At 33.9% G+C, this 24606-nt stretch overlaps 1 protein-coding gene across 3 annotated transcripts in view; it reads right to left on the minus strand.

The window, feature by feature from the left end:
• Window positions 1–24606, minus strand: part of EPHA6 (EPH receptor A6) — a 960796-nt gene that overhangs the window by 507622 nt on the left and 428568 nt on the right. For all 3 annotated transcript variants that reach the window (XM_032150357.2, XM_032150356.2, XM_058437624.1), the window contains one exon: window positions 14423–14758. In XM_032150357.2, the coding sequence (XP_032006248.1) occupies window positions 14423–14758 (336 nt within the window). The remainder of the gene's footprint in view (window positions 1–14422; window positions 14759–24606) is intronic.

Genomic DNA, 24606 nt, shown 5'->3' on the forward strand with positions numbered 1-24606 from the left:
CTGTATATTTTCAGGGCATTCATGCTTAGGTTTGCACAACTGAACACAATGCCTTCTGTAAGTCTGTTCCAGGACGGCGAATCTATAAACAGAATGCTTATTGTTGATGTCCTGAGTGAGCACTTTACCACCAAGGGGCAAAAGTATCATAACATTGAAATTTTAAAAGGTTCCACTGTGAGTATAATAGATACTCTGTGCTTGTGTGTGTCTGTGTGTATGTTATGTATGTGTGTGTGTGTGTGTGTGTGTATATATATATATATATATATACACTCATACACAATCACCTAATTTATTTAGCAAATATTTAATGCATAGATTTTATGTGACAGGTGCTATGGTAGACCCTGGGGATATTAACATTTGTTGACTGTCCATTAGAAAATATTGATATGCAATTGAAATGCAGACTATAGTTATGCACTGTGATAGGGTAAACATAAGGAGTTATGAAAGGACAAGCAAGATAAGATCATAAAGGACTTTGCAAATAATTTTACAGAAATAATCAACCATAAACACACCACACAGAGAAAAACATTGGTAACATTTCATAAATTTAATATTCATTTCCTTATGACCATGTGTGTACATCAATTGTCACGTAACTGGGGTAACAGTATATATAGGGTTTCTAATCCTGCTACACTTAACACAATATTGTAAACATTATTCTCATTCACTAGACTTGTCATTCCATTTCACAGACATAGTACACTTTATTTATTGTTTACTGTCGGTCATTTAGGATATTTATACCCTTCCCTATTATAAATGATAAATTTTTCTATACACATACAGTTTTTCTACCTGTATTATCTTTCCTAAAAACTGACAATGCCTAGTAGTGGATTTAAAGAGTATAATAATTTTAAAGTGCTAGATACACAATACCATGTAATTTTATAGTTACTCCTGCAGTGATATGAAGATTTTGACCAAATCATACACTAAGCAGTCAGAGCATTACCATTTTCCAAAGAAAAATCAACGAGTCCAATTTGATGAGAAAAACAATTAAAACAGTTGCCTACCATTACTGTTTTAATTTGCATTTCTCTGATTTGCAGCAAGAGTGAGGTTTTTTGGTAATGCATATTAGGTAATTGCCTTTTTTCTGAGAATTGATCGCTGTTGTCTTTTGCGAATTTTACCATGGTTTATTTATTACAAATATTTTCCCCAGTTTACCCTTTATTTTCATTTTGTTTATAATAAATTTTGATGTATGAAATTCCCATTAAAGCCACGTTTTTTGCTTTGTAATTTTTTTATAACTTCTTTGATCATTATTTATATTCACACCTATATGTACCTCTTCTTCTTTTTTTTTTTTTTTTTTTTTTTGAGACGGAGTCTCGCTCTGTCACCCAGGTTGGAGTGCAGTGGCGCGCTCTGGGCTCACTGCAAGCTCCGCCTCCCGGGTTCACGCCATTCTCCCGCCTCAGCCTCTCCGAGTAGCTGGGACTACAGGCACCCGCAACCACATCCGGCTAATTTTTTTTTGTATTTTTAGTAGAGACAGGGTTTCACCGTGGTCTCGATCTCCTGACCTCGTGATCCGCCCACCTCGGCCTCCCAAAGTGCTGGGATTACAAGCGTGAGCCACCGCGCCCGGCCAATTTGGAATATTCTAAATAATAGTTTTCCCTGAATAAATTTTATTCAATGAGGAACTTTCTCATTATTTTGAGATATATTCTTTATCCTATATTAAATCTCTCTGTGTGGTAAGGACTTCTTTCAAGACTATCTCTTTGGTTTCTTTAATCAGAATTTTTTTATGCTCTCATAGGAAACACGAATAATTTCTGATACATAAGCTAATTATTCACTAGTTGATTTTGATTAAATATACATTCCACTTTTTAAGAAGACATTCCTGGATGAGAATCCATGTTAAAAAGTTTCCATAACCAAATGGAGCAGCACTATATTTCATATTTATGTAACAACTACATTATCCTAGCAAAAAATGACATTTCACTATATAAACACAATACCCTGAATTTTTGTAAAGTATTATGGAAACCTGCCACCACATCTCCTAAGAAAACTTTTAAACAGAAAACTAAGTAAAATTTCAGTGAAGAAATGTAACCATGAGAAAAATGATTAGTTACTGAAAAATGAATATTAAAATTAAATAAAGCTCTTTTATGCAAAATACAGTATAGCAATACCATCTGCTTGCCATATCTGTGTTAAGTTTAGACAGTGTACAATCTGAGTGTTTGGCTAGCTTAAATCCTAAACATAATTTGTCTTCTTAGTTGTTGAATAAATAGGCAACAATAATTTTGCATTTTTTGACCTTAAAATTATACTTTTCCTGAAAATCAGGTCCCTATTGGCCAAATGTATGTCAAATAAAGGAAAACTCTTCCCACACTCTGCCTGTGGTGTTCCTTACACCTTGACGAACTATAATTGGTTAAAAAGTCACATGAAGGCAGATATATATTAGTTCATTCCTTTCATTTGAGGCAGAGAGGAACTGTGAGACACCAGAGAGGGAACATTTAAAAAAAATACGAAAATATAGAATAAAATTAAAATTAGTAGAGAAATAAAACAAAGAACGATTCATTGTGAAAAGTTTAGAGAATGACATTCAGTTCTAGACTGCAGTAGAAGACTGAGGATCTCTGCTTTGACGGGTCATTAAAACTTTAACTCTTCATAAATGAGGAAAGAGACCATATCATAAGAAAAAGTCTTCAGAAACCTAATGCATTTTGATTGTTTCTTGCATTTCATCCATAATTATGTATCTTCTTCTATTTTGAAAATGGATGACAAAAATTACATTATATTAAGTGTATTTTAAAAATTTTGTTTAACAAATAACTAAACGAGTTTTCATAAATTGGCTACATCTAATATCTACTTTTAGAATAGTGATAAATTACATGGCATGTCATTTACTGAAAATCTACTTTCATAGTTTTATTAATTCAACAATTTAAGGCAATAGTGTCTAATGAGATTTTAACATAAACTGCTACAACTTTATCTTCACTATATGCTGTTAAAATTAGACATAAGCAAAAAATCTCTTTAATTTATGCCACATTTAAAGTGCTAATTATTTGAGTCTTTCAAAATCTGTTGTATATTTTTAAGCATGTCTGCATTAGGTTCAGCTTAGTCATATAAAAGAAGCTATACCACCCTGTAGTATTTTACCATAGATTTCATTTTATGGATTTTACAAAAATAAATGTTTAAAAGGCACAGATTTTACGGAATAAACACTTCCCTATTTTGAGGGTTTGAGTGGCAAATGTTAAGGGTTTGAATAATAAGAGAAAACTAAAACTCAAAGTTTATTCATCACCACTACCTGCACATTATTTGGGATAGTGGCTTTCTTTTTCTCTTTGCTGAACGTTCCCTGGAGGAGCCATTACTGTTGCCAGAATGACCATGGTGAAAGCGCTCTGATTTTGAAGAAGTCTCCTTAATTTTGTGAATCTCATTCTTATTTTGGAGATGAGTCTTCTCCTCTGGAACCTAACGTTTTCATAGCACTCAGTTGAGAGAATAACTGAGAGGCTTGCAGGTTATTTTGAACACACACACACACACACACACACACACACACACACATCCAAGATGTACTTCTGGAAAAATTCTTAGTCTGATACATTGTCACTCGTTTGTGACCCCTTAAAGATTTGTGAACATTCATGAAGAACACTTCTTCATTCTACTAAAAATAAAGAATTGGAGAACAGTGAAAGAAGGTGGTTGGAGATGATAAACTTGCAAATTGGAAATAAGTAGTAATGATCTAACTAGAATGTTCTACTGATGGTCTTCCTGTCTACAAAGAGTGACGACGCAGGGGATGGTGACCTTCTATCTCCTGAAGTGCAATTTATTTTTCTGTTTTCCTCTTAAATAAGCTAACATTTCTGCTGGTTGCAGGAAAGTTTTAGGTGAGGTATTTCAGGAAGACCATCTTAAAAGAGTCAGTTAAAAGATACAAGGGGATTAAAAATATTTCTTAGAAATCTTTGAAATAGGATAAAAATAATATTTATTTGAGAAGGGCATATGTGTGTCTTGCCTCATGACTAGTAGCTGAACTCTACATTCTCTTTAGATTACTTCATGCATGTGAAAACCATCACCTTATAAGTGTAAAACTAATATGAGCTGGTAGGAATTTGGTTAATACAATTCAGAAAGTAGAAAATAATTTATTTTAGGAAATAATTTTGCACATTAGTTATAGTTTAAATTTAAATATAATTAAGGCCGGGCACAATGACTCACGCCTGTAATCCCAGCACTTTGGGAGGCCAAGGCAGGCGGATCACGAGATCAGGAGATCGAGACCATCATGGCTAACATGGTGAAACCTCGTCTCTATTAAAAATACAAAAAATTACTCTGGCGTGGTGGCACGCGCCTATAGTCCTAGCTACTTGGGAGGCTAAAGCAAGAGAATCGCTTGAACCCAGGAGGCGGAAGTTGCAGTGAGCCGAGATCGCGCCACCGCACTCCAGCCTGGGCGACAGGGCAAGACTCTGCCTCAAAAACAAACAAACAAACAAAAAGGAAAAACATATATATATATATATATTTAAGTTGCATTTCAAATAGCACTTAATTGTTTACCTCTTAGTACAAGTATCTCACATTTTGTAAAACAGCTAAAAAAGAAACAGCAGATAAATATTGTAAATATTCAAAACTGCTCAGTACATTAAACATTTATTCTCATAAAAATAGAATGAGAAACCTATTCCAAATTTCTAGGAATCTAAATGTGCAATCCCTATCTAGAGCTGATCAATATATTTATGTTTATAAAAAATAATAAACTTAAAGTATCAAATTATGATACAGGGCATAACTACTAAATAAACAGGTCAAAATACAATCTGAACAACTCATAGATAGACAATGGCCAAACATCCACTATTTATATAAAGAAGTCTTGAAACCGGAGGTTAAAATAGGATGGCATCCATTCATACGAGAATTATAAAGTAAAAACTAATACCTATTTAAGATATTTAGTGTCAGCAGAAGATAATTTTTGTAAAAAAACAAAATGAAAAAGAACATAAAGCACATTTCTATTTGTATACTAATCTATCATCCTTGGAATAATATTTACTTGCTTTAATAAAAGATTACTTAGGAAATATGTAAGCTGAATTGCAATATAAAAGAATGAATACAAATAATTTCAATTTCTGTCATAATTATTTCGAGGGGAAAAACACTTTTATATTTTAGAACACATCTTGAAAGTGATTAAGTATAACAATATATAGCAGAGCATAAAAGTATCGATAACTGAAATCCACCCTTAGGCCTATTAGAATGTCAAAATAACTAGAATAGCATTATTTAAATTATGGAACTCTCTTTCAATTTGTTTTTCTGTTTTTAATCTTTCATTACTAAAAGCTTTGCTCACTGCCTAACAGAATAAATGTGTAGTCAAACAGCTAGGCTGTCTTTCATAAAAATAAGTAAAATATCAACATTCACCACCTGTCATATCACTATTTAATCATTTATTACTTCATACATATTTTAAGGGCTTGTGTACTAAGTAATATTTCAGGCAGTCAGTTCTTGAAAATGTATATTGAATCAGATATTATACATTTAATTTTTTTTTCCACGTAGACAAACGTTCACTTCCAAATCTTAAAGAATAAAAGACCGTTAGCTGCTCCGCAGCAACCATCATGTCTCAAACACACAGGCATCTTTCTTCCACTACATAACAGATAGCTCAATATTTAGTGCGTCAGAATCATTGATTATATTGGTTTGCTGAGTAACACAGAGAGGTAAATTTGATAAACAATGACATTGCCATTTTATAAAATGTTTTTAGGGCTGGCTTCATGAATGTATGGCTTCTGCAGATGCACAGCCCTCCCAGCTCTCTTAGGGTTTAATGCTCAGCTAATGCCATCGAAATTCTTAATAATTTTTATCTTTGCACTCGTATTTTCAAAGTGAATACAAATGGGACAATGGAGCATGTGCTGGGAGCACGATGCCTGGGCTCTAGGATCTAGGTTGAGCCTCCCACTACTTCACCATATCCACAGGATGTGTTCTCCCTGGCACACTCCCCCACTCTCAGCCATGCAGTCTTCCAATCCCTACCCCTGCCCTGTGACTGCTGCCATAGTCCACCTGGGTTAGGTGAATATATTGACCTCAGTGCGGGTAGGACCACATTCCTGGGTTGCCTGTTCATTTTTCCCAGTGAGGGATCTGGACATCATGGAAAGGATCTAGGTTGGATCTGCTAACCCTGGAACATCCTCTGTGTGTGTGTGTGTGTGTGTGTGTGTGCACGTGTCTGTGTGTGACTGTGTGTGTGCAGCTGTTTCTGCCTGCAGATTTCACATCTTAATGCAAACAGGTCTCTCACCCACCAGGGAGGAGGTTTGAAGACCTGGTGGTCTCCCATTGTGGGTGACAAAGGCAGCTGGACTCCTGAGGCAGGGCCCTGGGAACCTGGGAGTGTCATCATTTTTCTGCTCAAGTATCCCTGGTACAGAGGGAGTGCTCTCTGGGCAGGCACCGTGTTTTAAGGGACCCTCTCTTTTACTTCCCGACCTTCCTGAGTCTGGCTGATATTTTTCTGTTCTGGCCTATTTGAGACACACTTGGGAACAGGAGGTGCATGTGGGGTCAACTACAGAAAAAAGACTTGTATATTTTGATGCTTTCGCATATGTTAAATGTTCTTGTATTTGCATTTAAAATGGTCACTGAGCAATATAAAGATGAATGTTAAATTTTAATGCAAATAATTTGAAATTTTCCTTTACTTAGAGGGACATTAAATGGTAAACAAAAAACATTGTGCCAAGTTGAGAGAGAAATCACTGAAAGAAAGAGCATTGTATTTTAGTACCTTTTACGGCTCCCTTTTCCTACTTTTTGAACAAAGGGTCCTGCATTTTAATTTTTCACTGGACATCATAAATTATTTATGTAGATGATTGACTGTTTTAGACTCTAAACGAAATAGAAAAGTGCAGAGGAATACATGGAAGAAAAAACACTCATCTAATGAAGGTCTGTGGAATTTCCATCTGATTAAAAAATCAGCAATTAGTTTTTCAATCTTTGCAATTGAAATATTTTTAAGTATGAAGAAATATCACATTTTTAATGATGATCAGAATAATCTGTCCACTTTGAAAATAATTTTGTTTTATTCTATTTATTTATTTATTTTTGAGGTGGAGTCTCACTCTGTCGTGGAGGCTGGAGTGTAGTGGCGCGATCTCTGCTCACTGCAAGCTCCACCTCCCGGGTTCAGGCCATTCTCCCGCCTCAGCCTTCCGAGTAGCTGGGACTACAGGTGCCCGCCACCACGCCCGGCTAATTTTTTGTATTTTTAGTAGAGACGGGGTTTCACTATGTTAGCCAGGACGGTCTCGATCTCCTGACCTCGTGATCCTCCTGCCTTGGCCTCCCAAAGTGCTGGGATTGCAGGCGTGAGCCACGGCGCCCGGCCTTTTGTTTTATTCTTACACATTAATGCTGTTTTAATCCTTATGGATATTTACTTCAAAGAGGCGTTTAGGAAATATCACAAATGTCCGGGTGCCGTGGCTCACGCCTGTAATCCCAACACTTTGGGAGGCCGAGGCAGGTGGAACACGAGGTCGGGAGTTCAAGATCAGCCTGGCTAACATGGTGAAACCCTGTCTCTACTAAAAATAGAAAAAAATTAGCTAGGCATGGTGGCGGGCACCTGTAATCCCAGCTACTTGGGACGCTGAGGCAGAGAATTGCCTGAACCCAGGAAGCAGATGTTGCAGTCAGCGGAGATCATGCCACTGCACTCCAGCCTGGGGGACAAAGCAAGACTCTGTCTAAAAAAAAAAAAAAAAAAAAAAGAAAGAAAATATCGAATATCACAAATAAACCCAGTGTTAAATATTAACAACATAATGAATCAGTTATCCAAATCATCTCATTTATTTTGTAGGCAGAGTTCAGTTAATTAAATCAAATTGGCATCCATTTTCAAACAAAGAACTATATTGAAAATGTGCCAGTTTGTTAGACATTTGCCTAACCATACAGTAGAGCCTTACATCATATGATAGCTACAGATTATGTAGAATGTGATCATGCACACACTTAATTTCAATTTAGTTAAACATCTGCTAATCTGGTTTAATTTTACAGGATTTAAAGCATTTTACTAAAGAATCGCTATGACTATTTTTTAATTTGCACAGATAAATGCCATTAAAATTGTTTATATAGTGATAGAGGCACCAAAACAGCAATAAGGTCTTATTATTTTATGCTAAATAAAATACTTAGTCACCTTTCCCGCAAAATGTACAAATGAGAATTCCTCAGAGAAAACAGCTGACGACTCTAAAAGCTAACTGCTCAAAATCAAGTTTAGGATTAAACACTTTTCTTTAGCAATGTATGATCACGGAGAAAAATTGCTATTAAAGGATGATTTAATGTTGATTAAAATCCTTTGTTGAAAATGTAGGTATAGCACCAGAGGATTTAGTGAACATGAAATTTAGTATATGCTGAAGAATAAATATGCCATAATACTTTCTTGTGACTTTCCAGACATATTCCTGCTTGAATTTAAGGCTTTGACCTTTTTATATCCATTGCCTGTAATAGTCTTCTTTTATATAGTTACAAGATTTTCTCTTCAATTCATGATCTGCTCAAGTGTCAAGTTAGAGAGGTGTTTTTGGTTTCCTTGCATAAAACTAACCATTTATTTCCAAATCACTCTGTTTAGTTCTTCCTCATGGGACCTATCACTTTTTAACACTAAAGTACAATGTCTGTAAAAGCAGGAACACTGTTAATTGCTTTTCTCTTTATTGCTATATTCCTAGAACACAGAACAGTTCTTGCCAGAAGCTAAACAGTCAATAAATATTTTTTAATGAAAAATTAACTCGCACCATCTTCAATCTCTATTAATGCAGTGGGTAGAGATTTATTGTTATAGGCAATGTAAATGGAGGATATTCTTAGTCAATAACACATCATCCATGACCTCAAGAAGCTTATGTATTGGTGGAAAGGCAAATTATTAAAAATATGATTATTGTCCAGTGAGATAGTGACAATGTAGTGTTTTACACAACTGTCTGAGAACAGTTGTTCAATTTCTACAGCTGCCGATTGGGAGCAGAGTTGCTGACTAATTTCTAAAGTCTGAGGTCCTTTTCTATGGTATTCAATTACTCGAACGATGTGTGTCACAAAAAGATGCTAGACTTGGAAGTAATTTGGTGTTTCTCAGGAGCGTAAACAAATTTTACAATCACCTAGATTATAATTTAATATTTGGCTGGACTATAATCATTACGTAATCATTACTAATCATGATTTAGTAACGATTAGCCAGTTTGACATTTCTTCCATAAATAAAACATTCAGTGCACCTTTCAGGGGAACAACAGTTTTGTTGATGATAGAAATATTTTATACTTCAATATATCTAGCTTTTGAATATATAATTTGCCTATGTATAAGAAATATGGAAAATACAAATAATACGGCATCTTTCTTAGTTAAAGTCAGGGTTATTGCCTGTTTTAATAAACAAAATAAAACTTATCATGCCTCTGGCTTGTATTTCATGTATATTCAGTAAGCATGTTAAACTTTCACAGCTTTTTTTTTTTTACTTCGAATAATATTGCATAGGTTTTTAAAAGAGTATTTGCTGTGAGCATTTTTGAAAACACAGTGAGGACGGTGAGAGATGTTCAAAGATAAAATACATTAAAATGCAAATATAAAGACAAATGAATGTTTACACTATCCCTAATTACTTACTCCAGCAACACGTAAAAGGTTGGCATTTGAAATAGACTGTATTTCCAAAATCCAGTGAACTGTAAACCAAATAGACATCTCAAGTTTATAAATATATAGAGACTTTTGTTGATTTAAACATATTTTCAATGTCAGTTTAATTAGTTATTCCTGCTACAGCATGTACATGAAATCTGCAATCACAATGTGAGCCTAAGGCAGGCCTATACAGAATGGTCACTTAAGGACAGAGATAGGAGTGCTGAGTGTATTTTTTAAGATGCCAATGAATTGGACAACTTGCTTCTGACAATAATTGCTTTAAAGACCCTTTAGCAAATATCAGCAGAATTGGTTTGTAATTTACCATGTCTTTCACTTTGAACATGGTCCCTAAAGGTTTTTGCACATGTCAGGATATCTACAAACACAATTTGTTTTGGGTCAACTATCCATGATTAACGTTTTCCTTTACTGTCTAAAACCTGAATAATTACTTTTTACTGAACTACACACCTTCGTTTTCCTATCATGCACTGAAGATTAAAACCAAATGTCTTCTGCATGTTGCTTTCTTGTTTTGCTCTCTAAATGAAACACCTTTCAAGACCATTTACATAAACTATGAAAACAGAAGGTTGCAAATACAGATCTTAGGAATTGTAGAAGTCAGTTAATTAAGATTTATTGCAAAGATTCCTTATTATGAAAGTCATAGTTTTCACTCTATAATCTTATTTATCAAACTAGACTTAGAATAATCAAGGAATGTTTCTCCTAACTACATCTAAGTGGTTTTAAGTGATTTCAAACTTTTTTTTTACATTTGTTTAATTATAAACAGAGCAAACAATTAAGCCAGGTTTGTTTAATGTGGTTTTCTTAGTATTTCTTAAATATGAGAAAAAATATATACATACAGTCAACTACATGAAAGAAAAAGCAAACCAATGCCAATTTATTTCATATCTATCTTCATGTTCCACAATGTGCATACATAGAGTAGGAAAAAATAATTAATATAACTGTCTATATTTTTTGGTCTCTAATATTTTTTCCACACTCATGTAAGTATGACCTCATGAGCAATGTTATTAGTCTGACTTCTTTTCCCTATCTGTGGCCCTGGAAAAATTCCAGCATCTTCTGACAGGTGGCTGATTCTTTAACTTGTTTCAGCTATTTGCAGATACCCATTCATTTCTCCAAATTTTAGATGAACTCTTCAGCTCCTTCCACAAATCCTGCTGTACTTCTATGATATGCTATCTTACACATGATCAGCCTCTAATTCCTCCATTATCCAACTTTTGCTTGGTTCCTTCTACTCAGAATTATTTCCCTTATATCAGCCTCATTTTACCTAATCACTTTCTATTCATCCCTCAGAACAGAACTTAATTTAAATGTTGCTTCCTCGGTAAGATGGCCCCCCACCTTATCCTCCAGATTTGGAGAATATATGCTTTCAGAGCACCCTAGGCTTCTCCTTAGCAGTACTTACTAGAGTACTAACTACATATTTGTGAAATTACCTGCTTATTAACTGCCTCCCACCAGACTATAAGGTACGTAAGGGCTCACTATCATACACAAGGAATACACTGAAAATATGTTAAATAAATTGCAAGTTTATGAATGACACATCACTTTTGCATTTTTGTACAAAAACAATATGTAACCTACAGAGAAGGTAAACCATTTTACTCTTGTCCTCTCAGTCCAATGAAATCGTAGAGTGTTATCAGATAACTTTTGCAATTGCCTCTTAAATCAGTTAAAAGAGAATTCCCAAAGATACTCCAAGTGGAGTGATGGGAAATTATCTCCTGTATTTGAAGAAATACAATTATTTTATTTAAGGCTGGAACAAAATGGAGTCAGTTGGAAGTTTGTTCTGAAACATTCAGTTTGTATAAATTCTTTTTAAATTCAACACTACACTCTGACTCCTTTGGATATGAAAAGGATATCTGATAGATTCACAGATTGAATTAGTTCATAACATTACCCTTACCTGGAGTATCTGCATTTTCACAGATGTGATTCTCTAACTTCAGAATTTCAGGCACAAGAAGAGGGAGTCTTCTTGGTATCTCTCAAAATTATGACATGGAGGTAGATGCTCATATTTAAGGCTGATCATAATATTTTATTAGTATATACATGACAATATTTTAGTTGGTTTAGGACCTTTATGTACTTTCAAATAAAATATAAATATATTTTGATTATTTTAATATTTATATCTAAAACAAAATCAAATTAAATTAACAATAATCATTCCTTAATATTCAAAAAAGATAAATTATTGGAACAAATTGCTTAATGATATTATCCTTCCAGAATATATAGTTTTAATATATGTATACCACCTCTTAGTTCATGTTTGATATATATCTTTTTTCCATATAACAACATACTTTTAATGAACTATCCCATTTTAAAAGTGAAAAACAACTTATATTTTATCCTTTTGATAAACAGAGACGTGAACTAAATATACTCTTTTGTAATCCTAGAATGAAAGGCTGCTGTCTGTATGAAATTATGTAAGCATATTTACATATTTATTTTATTTAAAGTGACATGCTGGTTTTGTCCAGAAATTAAATTTTTTTCCCTATAGCTAAAAATCGCTGTACTAGATTGTATTTTTTGATAAGGTTGCGGCAACAAAAACCTTCGAAATCATCTGCTGAAGCAGAGAGGAACAGAAAACCCTCATCTACTTTATATTGAAGGTATATTTGACAAGATTTTGTTGATACTAAAGGAAAGAGGAAAAGAAAAGAGAAAATAGGAATTCTATTTTGAATAACCATAAAGCAAATTCTATGATGTGGAACTATGCTAAATGAAGAGGAAAATTACACAGTAAATACAAAGACTATGAGTGTACAATATTATATGGCTTTGCTTTATTTATTAGAGGTATTTCTGAAGATTATCAGCAAAGTGAATTTATGTATAATATCATGGAACACTAGGAAATTGACACTGGTCCAATCCACAGGGCTTGTGCGTGTGTGTGTGTGCACGACATTTATCATGTACATGTCAATTTATCACGTATGTAGTGTCAGGTAACTATCACCACAATCAAGATATACAACTATCATCACAGTCCTCCCTCCTACCACTTCATAGCCACACTGCCCTCCTCCAAATCTCTAAGCCCTGGCAACCACTAATCTGTTTTCCATATCTGTAATTATATTATATCAAGAATATTATATGAGTGGAATCATACAGAAGGCACCCTTTTGAAGTAGGCTTTTCACTCTGCATAGTGCCACTTTGTTCATTTTTATTGCTGAGTATTATTACGACACATTCAAATCAATGTATTTTATTTTAAATATGCTGCCATTGTGTACATTATGCTGAATTGTCTTTCTACATATTCATATGTTGAAGTCACAACCCCTAGGGCCTCAGAATGAGACTGCATTTAGAAATGGGGTCTTTAAAGAGTAAGTAAGGTAAAATGAGATCATATGAGTGGGTCCTAATTCAATATGACTAATGTCCTTATAAGAAGGGAAGATTAGGAGATTAGACATAAGGAGGAAAGACCTTGTGAAAACAAGGGAAAAGATGGCCACCTACAAACCAAGGACACAGGCCTCAGAATGAAATCAACAATGCTGACAACTTGATTCTTCTAGCCTGCAAAGCTATGAGAAAATAAATTGTCTGTTGCTTAAGCCACACAGCCTGTCTTACTTGTTATGGCTGCCTTAGCAAACAAATGCAGTGTATAAAAAGTTTTATCTTTATAAATTTTTCTCATATACATGTTCGTTTACAATACTTTCCACTATAAGGCAATAACTTGTGTGCCCATATAATTTATGAACACTTCTCAAAAGGAGTTTTTAAAAATCTCTGAAGCTTTTCCTGTTTCCTGGTCTGCAATATAATTATGTTATGAAGGAATTAAAGAGAGTATATACTTGTAAAAATCATAGGAGTGTTTGCGCCTGACCATATTATAGTAAAAATCTATGATGTTATAAAGAGAACATTTAGCTGAATTCATCAGATTTCTGAACAGTTTAACTACTTTTCACAAACTTCACATAGATGATGACATTCGAACACATTTCTAAATTGTTCTGCTACTTAGAGTGGAACACAATTAAATATATTAATTGGAATGCTTTCATAATATAGACATGAATTATAATTTTAAAAATTCTTACTATTTGCTTTATTTGACATGCAAAAAGGATGGCAGCATAAGTGGGGCAATTGAAATTCAATTCATTTAATAACATTTTATTGATTTCTGACTTCTATTGGTAAGTAATATGGACTTACTTATTAAGATATATTGTTATATGATTATATAAAATACATGAGTACATAAACAGTGGAGGGAAGCATTTCATCTTATTATTCATACTACTGAGAAGTAATATAAAAAATACCTTTCTGAGTTTTAGGAAAGAACAAGAACAACAACCAGTGCATTACCTTTGCTGTGTATAACGTATATGACTGCATAGCACCTGCAGTAAATACAGGCCCATGAGGGATATTTTATGCATCAAAAGAAATTATGGGTCTGTTTTGAGAGAGCAGTGGAACTTACCATCTTGATCCGTGGTCACTGTAATAGCTGTGAATGGCTTGGGAGAAAAACTCAACTCAGAAACTCCATTCATTGCTTCTATTTCAAAGGTGTAATTCACGTGAGACACAAAGTCAAGTACTATCACGGAATTGTTGATCAGGCCTGTATGTCTTGGGATGAAGCGGAGTCCTCCACCACAGTCCTCACACTGGCTGGTGTCTAAGCCACATTTCTTACAGATTACACTGTATGTGAGATCTTTTCTCCCTCCTGTGTCACTTGGTGGGCTCCATTCCAAAATAAGGGCTGTTTCATTGATGTTAAAAACCACATTCCTAGGAGCTGAAGGTGGCCCTAGGGAAAAGCAATTAAAAAACAAATGTACATGTATAGGACAATGAATTATGGTGCTAAAATGAAAACTTCATCAATAAACACTTGTTGCTCTTTTATGTTAGTTTGAACTCTTTTTCTAATGGGATCTATAATGATCACATGGTTAAAATAGCTCATTAGGTCTAGTAAGGAAGCAGTCTTGAGGAGTGAAGATCTATATCATAAATTTTTGGAGTATGAATTTCAATATTTAATATAAAAATCAGGATATCTGTAAAACATATGGTAATTACACCTTTTAAACTTGACTAAAATTATATAACAAAAATTATTTTAAATTATGTGATGGCTTTAATTACATCTTATTAATTATATCACCATTTTCAAAATTTGAAAAAAAATGTAACACACATATACAAAACACATTGTCGTAAGTTTTTCAGTCTTCATACTATAATTCATATGTAGATAAAATCCCCATTCATCACTTCCGAAAATCACTAAAAATCTGTTTCCAAAAGGTTGAGATTAAATGACCATAAATTTAGGGTGAACAGATGATTTGGAAAAAGGGAAAACGAAATGAAAATTGAAGGCAACAAAAACCTTTTATTAAGTCCTTGTCAATTTGATGTGATAAAAACATTATATGGAAGGGATAAAAACGGGCCACTGACAAGAAATGATGGCAAGACTTTCATTTAGACTGTTTACTAAACACAAGTAAGTGTGTCTTTTAAACTAAGTGTGGCCCTAAAAGAGACCCACACTATTCTCCTATTTGTCATAAAGACCTCGAAAACCAAGTCAGTCCTAAGGAGGGGATGAGCATCTTCTTCTTATTTTCTACAAAGATCACACTGTGTAGAGTGCTTGATAGCCTTCAATTACTCCAGCCTTTCCTTAAAATTGTGTGAATAATCCTATATACTTATCTGAGTCCTTCAAGCCTCAGTTTTATAATGTTCACTGAACAAATATTACCTGAATGTCTTCTAGGAGCCAGACACTGTGTTAAGTACTATATGTGAAAAACCACAGAATCCGTATGATGTGAGAGGCTATACTTATGAGAGATATTTAGAAAAATAATATACTGTATAAATGACTGGTGAAACAACATTAACACCATATTTTAGAGGGCTTCATTTTTAAAAAAGCTAAACAAATTCTCTAATTTCTGTTACCAAGAAAATCTGCTTAGAGAGTGGAAAGGAATGTCCCCCTAACATTTGCTCCTAGAGATAAATTCAAGTTTTGATATAGGCTCCTTTTGGATTTCAAGCTACGGCCATTCATTCATTAAATATTTTATTTAGTGTCTACTATGTGGCAGATACTCTACTAGATCTTGGGCTTACAGAGGTAAGACATGGTAGACATTATTCCTTCTCTCTTGTTATTTACATTTTGGTGGAGTGACTAGATATATGTAAGCGGATGAATAAAATTCAAATCATAATGTTTGCAATTACAAAAATTAGGACAGGTGCTGAAATAAAAGCAATCGGGGGACCCCTGTTTCAGGTAACATTCTGAGAAAGCCTCATGGAGGTGGTGAGGAGAATATGCAGAGGGGTGGGAAAAATATTAGGAATAGAAAGTATGCCATTCTTGTTCAGAAAGATCTTGAAATAACCATGGAACTGGCAGAAAGTCACTGTGGCTAGACTGCAGAGGGAGGATGCATGAAGTAAGATTTAAGGAACAGGGAGAGGCTAGATAGTGCAGGACAGCTAGGCTCATTGGAATGATAGTTTTCTATGTACAACAGCAAGGGACCTCAGCTACCTATAGGTATATCACCTACAAATGCAATGAATCATTTTTTCTAAAAGGTTGCTGGGTGCCTTGCTTTATGCCATTTCATGTTCCATAGGGTTTACAGAAATGTCTACCTTCAGAAAGGCAAACATGAAGGGGATTATACACTAGAGAACAGGGATAAATGTAGCTTTTTACCTCCAACCTAGACTTATGTCTAGGAGATAAAGATTCATTATCATTATCATAATAATGTTTGCCTACAGAATGACATATTCATATGGTTGGTCTTTTATTTATAATGGAAAACATGAATTATTATTCACTTATATTTTCATTCTAGGAAGAATGTTATCAATTATGTTATGGGTGTCTACAAGTATATAGATGTCCGCCTGGAGATACTTACAAAAAAAAAAAAAAAAAGAAGGCTGACACCCTTCTTACTCAAGGGCCCTCATACCAATTTGCATGAGGATTAAATAGCTTTTTAATTGCTGTTAAATTATGCCAGCTAAACTGTGATTTCATGCAAATATTAAGCTGTAACGACATGCAGTGAATCATTTACTAAGATTTAGAACTTGGAACAAAGAGAGACAATTAATTCTAATCCTCAGTTTCAACTAAATTACGTGTCACTGGGCTTTTATGAATGTGGCCTGATTGCTTTGTTATCATTTATAAATTATACAAACATTATGTGACACATTGAAAAAATAACATGGCAGCAATAACACTTTTGGAGGCATCTGTATCGAATACTCTCAGGTATTTCCTTATGTTGATTTTGTTTCTTTAAAAGAAACAAGTAATTCACATAGAAAGAAAGCAATCTCCAGTCCTCATCCTCCAGACTAACTTCATAAGAAAAAGGCAATTATTCTGATTTGAAACTAGCTGTTTTTCAAGTCCATCATATAATAAACTACCTAAAAACTACAACTTAATTTCTATTAGTTATGTTACAATTTTATTTTCCACTAGATTTTTTAACTAGAAAACACTTTTCTTTTGCTTTAATTTGAATTTCTACTTTATAATTTTAAAGAATAAAGGAACAGAGTTCTACCAGTAAAACTTATGAGATGCTTATAGCAAGGCTGTCTCTCCCTTACCAGAAAAACATCTGTCCCGGTAGGTCCCAACCTTCCTCTCAGAGTAGCAGAGGCCAGGTGCTATGATTTTTGTTTTGTTTTATTTCATTTAAGTTTTTAACGTAAATTGTTTTTAAACATAACTGTGTTTCTCAAAATATGTCCTATACAATACTTCTAGTCCCACAAAATATCACACAAAAATCAGTTTGTTGCTCAAATAAGACTCTTTTGGTGGACTGATGCGGAAACAAAATTAACACTATTCGCTTCACTTTGTTGAATCCAACATTTCCCAAAAATTTGTTCACAGAATCTTATTTTCCAAGGCGCATCTAGAGGAATACTAGCATTCTGCAGAACATGCTTAAATAAAGGCTGACACAGAAGAAGAACAAGCTGAAGGGCCATATTTCAGTTGTTGCATCAACCGGTACAGATTTATGCTTCACGTTTATAATCATAAAAATATGTTAAACCCATAAACACACAGGGGGATTTTTCATATGGGCTGAAGAGTGACTGGTCACCAATTAAGTCAATAGCTAATTATAGTTTGCAGAGGTACTTTTGAAAATCTTAAGAATAATAAAAATTTCACCGAAATATCTGAAGATACCAAGTCATGAAAGACAATTGCCTATTAAGCTATATTTAATCAGGTCTGAAGTTACTACCTTTGTTAATTTAATGACTGCCAAGAATGTAGTAGCATGGTTTATTAACAGAAAACAAATTTATTCATATTTCTGAGTTTACAAATGAGAGAAAAATAGTTCTATGCTAATCTGGGCCAAAGACAAGATTAAAAGAACACACTGAACCATTTAAAGATGCTTAGGTAAATGCTTTTACATATCAGTGAGACTGTAGAATTAACTACAGAAAAATAAGTACATAGGTGGAGATGAAAAAGCATATCCCCAGACATTAATATTGTACTGAAAATATAAGTTGTCAGCTCTCTCTCTATATATATACAAAATTTTAAACGCTAAAAGTCATTTCATCCTTTGTATCTTCACTATTAATTTTGTCTTTAATCTACATCCATATTGTTAAGCTCATCTCCGTCCTACATAATCTTTAAAAAATGTATTTCATAGGAGCATCTTGTAAATGAATTTCATATTCTTTTTCTCTAAATCACTTCTTTCTCTATCTATAGGTTTTGTTTATTAAATATTTTCTATTTGGAAATGAATGGCAATCACAAAACTGGAGCTCCGATCTTAGCACAGGAAGGAACCATATCAGTATATGCAGATGAAGAAAGGAGGTTCAGAAAAGGACAATAATTACATTAAGGTTATGCAGTTCATTAGAGGTAGAACGACGCCTCGTATTTATCTGTTTAGATTTTTAAAAACTCTATTACATCATATTCAGCCTATAGATAGAAAATTTGTCAAATAAATATGAAAACGTACAGTTGACCCTTGAACAACATGGATTTTGAACTGCATGGGTCTACTTATATTGTGGAATCTTTTTCATTAAAAGTTAAACCAAGTGTGCCTGCTTCTCCTGCCTCCCCATTCACCTCCTCCACATTTTCTGCCTCTGCCACCCCTGAGACAGAAAGAATAAGCCCTTCTTTCTCTCCTCCTCCTCGGCTTACTCCACCTGAAGACAATGAGGGCGAAGACCTTCATCATGATCCACTTTCACTTAATAAATAGTGAATACATTTTATCTTCCTTTATGATTTTCTTAATTATATTTTCTTTTCTCTTGCTTACTTTATTGTAATAATACAATATATAATATATAATATATAAAATGTATTAATCAACTGTTTATATTCTCATTGCATTTCTGTTCAACAGTAGGCTATTAGTAGTTAAGTTTGGGGTGAGCCAAAAGTTAGATGCAGGTTTGCAACGGCAAGTGGGGAGTGGACTGGTGCCCCTAACCCCCATGTTGTTCAAGGGTCCACTGTATTTTTCTATAGTTTTTTGTTTCCAAAGTATTGTCAAATACACATTTTCAAAACATACAAATTAGTAATTGATTATTGCCTTCCTATAAGAGACTCCCTTAAATAATGCTGTTAGAGGGTTTAAATAATTTTATATACAGAAGAGCAACTGAAACTTAAGTTTTAAAAGTAAATATTACTCAAAATTAAGGAGTATGCACACTTCAAATCTTTTGCATTCCATATAGCAAAACGGATTGCTTCTGGTTATCTTTGATATGCTTGCACCTACTTTCAGTAATTAAATTGATACATAAAACAAAACTTGTTATGCATTAATGTTTTCATAGTCCCATCAATTAGGACTTAGATAACTTTTAGAAGTTATTTTATTTTTAAAATTAATAGTTAAAGAAAACAAGCAAGCAAAAATCTAATAGACCAAATACCATTCATTTCCAGAATAAAACCTAAACTTCTCAGCTTTGTCTACAAGTGTCTTCATACCAGGCCCCCGTCCATTCTTTAGCCTCTTGCTCCCTTTTGCCTTTGTACACACTGTTCCTGAATTGCCTTTACTTCCTTTTGTTTTCTGAAAAATTCCTACTCACCCTTCATATTCTGATTTAGTTGTTACCTCCTTTGTGACAACTCCTTGCTATCGTCTGTCAGAACTGATTACTTTTATACCTGGTAAGCATGTATTGAAAAAAATATAGCTAACTGTAAGGGGTGTACTTAATATTTCACATAATTTGTTTCACTCAATCATCACAATAACCCTGTAAAATGGTTATTAATATCCCCATTTTATAGAAGAGATGATTGGCACTTAACAAATAATGCACATATTACACTGAAGTAATTTTTTTCATAGGCACAAGTCTGCTAATCTAGCTTGAACTAAAGGTAACGTGTTTTAACTAAAGAAATGAATGCAACGCATGGTTTTGTGCAATTCTCTAAGAATTATATTTCACATAGTACAAATTTTGACAAGTATTGTAAAGCAGGTAATTCAAGGTTATAATTTTATAAGAGCCCAGTGCTACTAAGAACAGATCTATATTACATGAAAATTATTTGAAGTAGAAGGGAATGTTTATATTATGAACACTGAGATTAACTAATAAAGACCCGTAAGAGAATAAGGTGCCACCATCTCTTTACCCATTAGCAGAGAATAAAAATTTCTCAAAATACAGTTCTCTAGACACTTGAAAACCTGAAAAGTAAGCATTTGCATCTTCAAGTTTCTATGCCATAGAGCATGTACATAATTTTAGCTTGGGAAATTTCCAAAATGGTAGCTATCAACTATCCTTATCAATGCAGGAAGAAAACCTCAATATTAGTCCATAGAATAACTAATTGTAATAATTACAGAAATGTATTATAGATATGCAGATCAATAATAAAAGTAAACATAATCACATGAATGAGAAAAAGAGCACTTAAATATAAATAAAATAATGAGGACCTGGCCTTAGATTTTTTGAGATAAACATGATCCAGTTTCCCTAATACCATGGAAAAAATCATGCTCACTGACATATGGCCTTTTCCATGTTTGAGTAAGTTACTTTTAGACAAGCATCCATTAGAAATGGAAATAGAAATATGAAGAGTCTGAGCACTGTCATAATTTCAGAGGGAAAAGCAAAACAATGAATGAATAAATTCAAGCAAATTAATAAACTTTCCTCAAAATGCATAACATTGTAGCAATAATTATGGATGTTCTGTTTCAAATTATGGATGATTTCTTGATTATTATCTGTTTTGTACAAACAGATGATATTGAGTGGGACAATTCTTTCTGAGATACAACTGCAGAGGTCAGGAATAAAGTCATACTGGCAACAAGTGGTAACTTGAGCCTCTAACATCGGCAGAATGGCCACTTAATAATACCTCTTATAGAGGAAACTCTCCTAGATTATTTGATAAAAGAACCTCTGCTGAAATATAAATTAAAGTATATGTGTTTAGGCAACTCCATCAAACTCAAGTGATATCTATCAGTAATCTATAATTGGGGAAACGAGGATTCATTACATATAGGTGTCTATTCAGTAGTGTAAGGGTTATTTTAATTTTAAAAACACAGCATTGCAATATACGAAGTGAATATTTAAGTTATTTTTATGATAAGTCTAAAATAGAATAGCTTGCTTGAGGTAAAAAATAAAAAATAAAAAAACAACAACTATCGTTGCAATTTCTCCCTTTCTAGGCTCTGCAAGATTGTGAATGCTGCATTGTCTGTACAATGAGTCACCTAAACAATCAGCTGCACTTTTGAATTTCAGTTGTGAGTTGGAAAAGCAAGGGGGCCAAAATGGTTTTCTTCATGCAAAACTTACATTTAAGAAAAAGAGAAAAAAAGTAAAGAGATGGCAGGGGAAGAAGAGATAACAAGCAGAACAGGGATACTTGGATTGTGAGCATCCTGAGCATACCCAGGAGTGACGATGTGGCTAGAGCAGCTGAAAAGAGGAAAGAATACTTCTCCATCTATATCTCAACCACTATTTGCTCTACGCAGAGTAAGAGTGAGAGAATAATAATTTTCTCAAGTGGCCAATTATTCCAGCACTAAAAAAACCATGCTTTACACTGTTAGCCTTAGAGCAAATGTAAATTCAAGTTTTATGCGTTCTTCCCAATCATTGTCACTGTATATCAAACACAAAGACTTGATATTTGCCTGTGTATTAAGAATGAAGTTGTAGCAAAATGTTTTCACTCATAGGTATTTGACTGCATATTTAGATAAAACAATACAAAAGAAAATCCTAAGGGTACGCATTAGAATTACCCTTGTGTATGACTTACATTTTATGTTTGAACTTTTCTAAGTAGGCAACATAAATGTTTGTTAAATGCGTTAATCTTTCAGCACCTGTTTAATAGTTTTAAAAGACAATTTCTCTATTGATTTAAATACATGAGAAACATCAAAGTAAAAGTGCTAAGACCATGGGATTTTGTTTTTTCTAACATCTCACTCACCCACCTATTAGACTCTTACTTCGTTCCTCTCCATCTTCTCCTGCTTTGTGTTTTCTGCTTGACAAGTACTTTTAAAATAACTCTTATTTGCCTACTTTGTTTCTCCAACCTCAGTGACTATTTTTCCCTTTTGGCCTGGAAAAGCCTTGGACAGTTATTTTGATAACAGACTTCTTGGCAGATAGCAGGATCTCCTGTACTCCAAACTGCTCCCAGAGGCAGCCCTAATTGACCAAGACCTGACAGTGTGGAGTGTCCTCCACAGTTCATTCTTTAAAGTACAGAGCACACATTTAATGAGTCACCTGAGAAAGAAAGTTAAAAGGATATGAAATAGATTAAAATATTAGATAAAACATTCAGCTTTCTTTTTAAATTTCTTATTCCTAATTTTAAAAATATATTTTTCAGTTAATGCAAAAGAAACAATGAATTTTAAAAAAGAAAACAACGACAACAACAAAAACAAGGAAGCCCAAACCTGCAGGTATGTAACTGGTATAACTGGAATAACTGGATTAAGATCCAGACTGTTTGAGAAATCCTGGTAAAGTTAAAGTTGGGTAGGGAGAGACAGACCAAGCCTGGACCTTGGATGTCCTTAGATTGACTTATAATTTTGGCAAAGAAGGGTTGTAGATGTGAAAGGCTATAAGCAGCAGTGGGGATATGATCAAAGTTTTTCATTGTCATTGTTGTTCTTTTAGAAATGATACTTTCTAATAATTTGGAAGATATTTAGGAAGGATGGAAGACTAAAGGAAGGAGAGTTCCTAGGAGATTGTTAAATTAGCCCAAAGGAAAGTTGAGAGTCTTAACTAAAAGGATAAGGCCAGGAATTTACAAGAAGGAATGGATAGAAGAAATGCTAAAAAGTAGAACCAAAAGGCTATTTTGAGGTCGGCGGTAGGGTTTATGACTTAAACTTCATGGCTTAGATGGGTGGATTGATGAGGATTCATCAGGACACAGAAACAAAAGCTAGGCTTGATAAGCAGTCTGAGAGAAAGCAACAATATTGGCTACCTCAGGTTGAGCTTGAAATTGTTAGTTATTCATTCATCAGGTTCTTAGTGTCTACTATATGCCAGGTACCTTGTAGTCTCTTGTGGACAGAATGACAATAAATGAGGAAGCAAGTATATAAATAAACCAAGTATTGTCAAAGAATCATATGATCTATAAAAAAGAAAGCACAATGACAAAAAAAGGAGTAACTGAGAATAATTTTATTTTGAGGGGGCAGTCAGGAAATGCCTGCCCTGAAAGCTGATATTTGATTCTGAATAGCAAAAATAAAACCTAAGGAAGGAGCATTTCAAGTAGAGGAAACTGCTGGCACTGAGAATGAAAACAAGTTCAGCATCTTTGAAGTCCAGGAGTTTGGTAATCAAGGGGAGTGTGCTATAATATAAGGTCAGAGATGTGGGCAGGTTTCCATAGGACATACAGGTTGTCAGATCCCACAATCAGTTGTCTAGAAGACTTTGCACCTCAGAAGAGAAGTCTGAGATATGGATAAAAATATGGGCATCATCTATCTACAGGTGGCATTTGAAATTATGGGAGATAAGGAGAACATATGAAAAGATAAAAGGGCAATAAAAAGAACATGGGAAAATTTAATATTTAACAGATGAGCAAAAGAAGAAGAATCATCAATGGTGATAAACAAAATGATCACAAAATTAGGAGGGTGAAACAGAGATTGCAATGTCTTAGATTAAAAGGGAACAAGGAGTTGCAAGAAAAAGAGAATGATCAACAGGATAAGTGTCATGAATAACAGGACAAAAAATGTTTCTAATACAAAATGTCAATGAAGAGCATTGGTGAATTTTTCTTATGCAGTTTACTAGAAGTAGTACAACAAAATCTTCTTGCAGTAGAGTGAATGGGAACATCTAAACGCAACAGAGTAAAAAGCAAATTAAAAGTGAAAAGTAGACAGCCAATGACGATGATTTTTCCAAGGTATTTGTTTTAGAAAAGAGAAAAATTGGACTGGGAGCATTTTTTTGATAGTAGAAATTTGTTTTTTTTTCCTTTTTTTTTTTTTTTTTTTTTTT

Source organism: Hylobates moloch, unplaced genomic scaffold (genome assembly GCF_009828535.3).
Source record: "Hylobates moloch isolate HMO894 unplaced genomic scaffold, HMol_V3 SCAFFOLD_4, whole genome shotgun sequence".
Classification (NCBI taxonomy): domain Eukaryota; kingdom Metazoa; phylum Chordata; class Mammalia; order Primates; family Hylobatidae; genus Hylobates; species Hylobates moloch.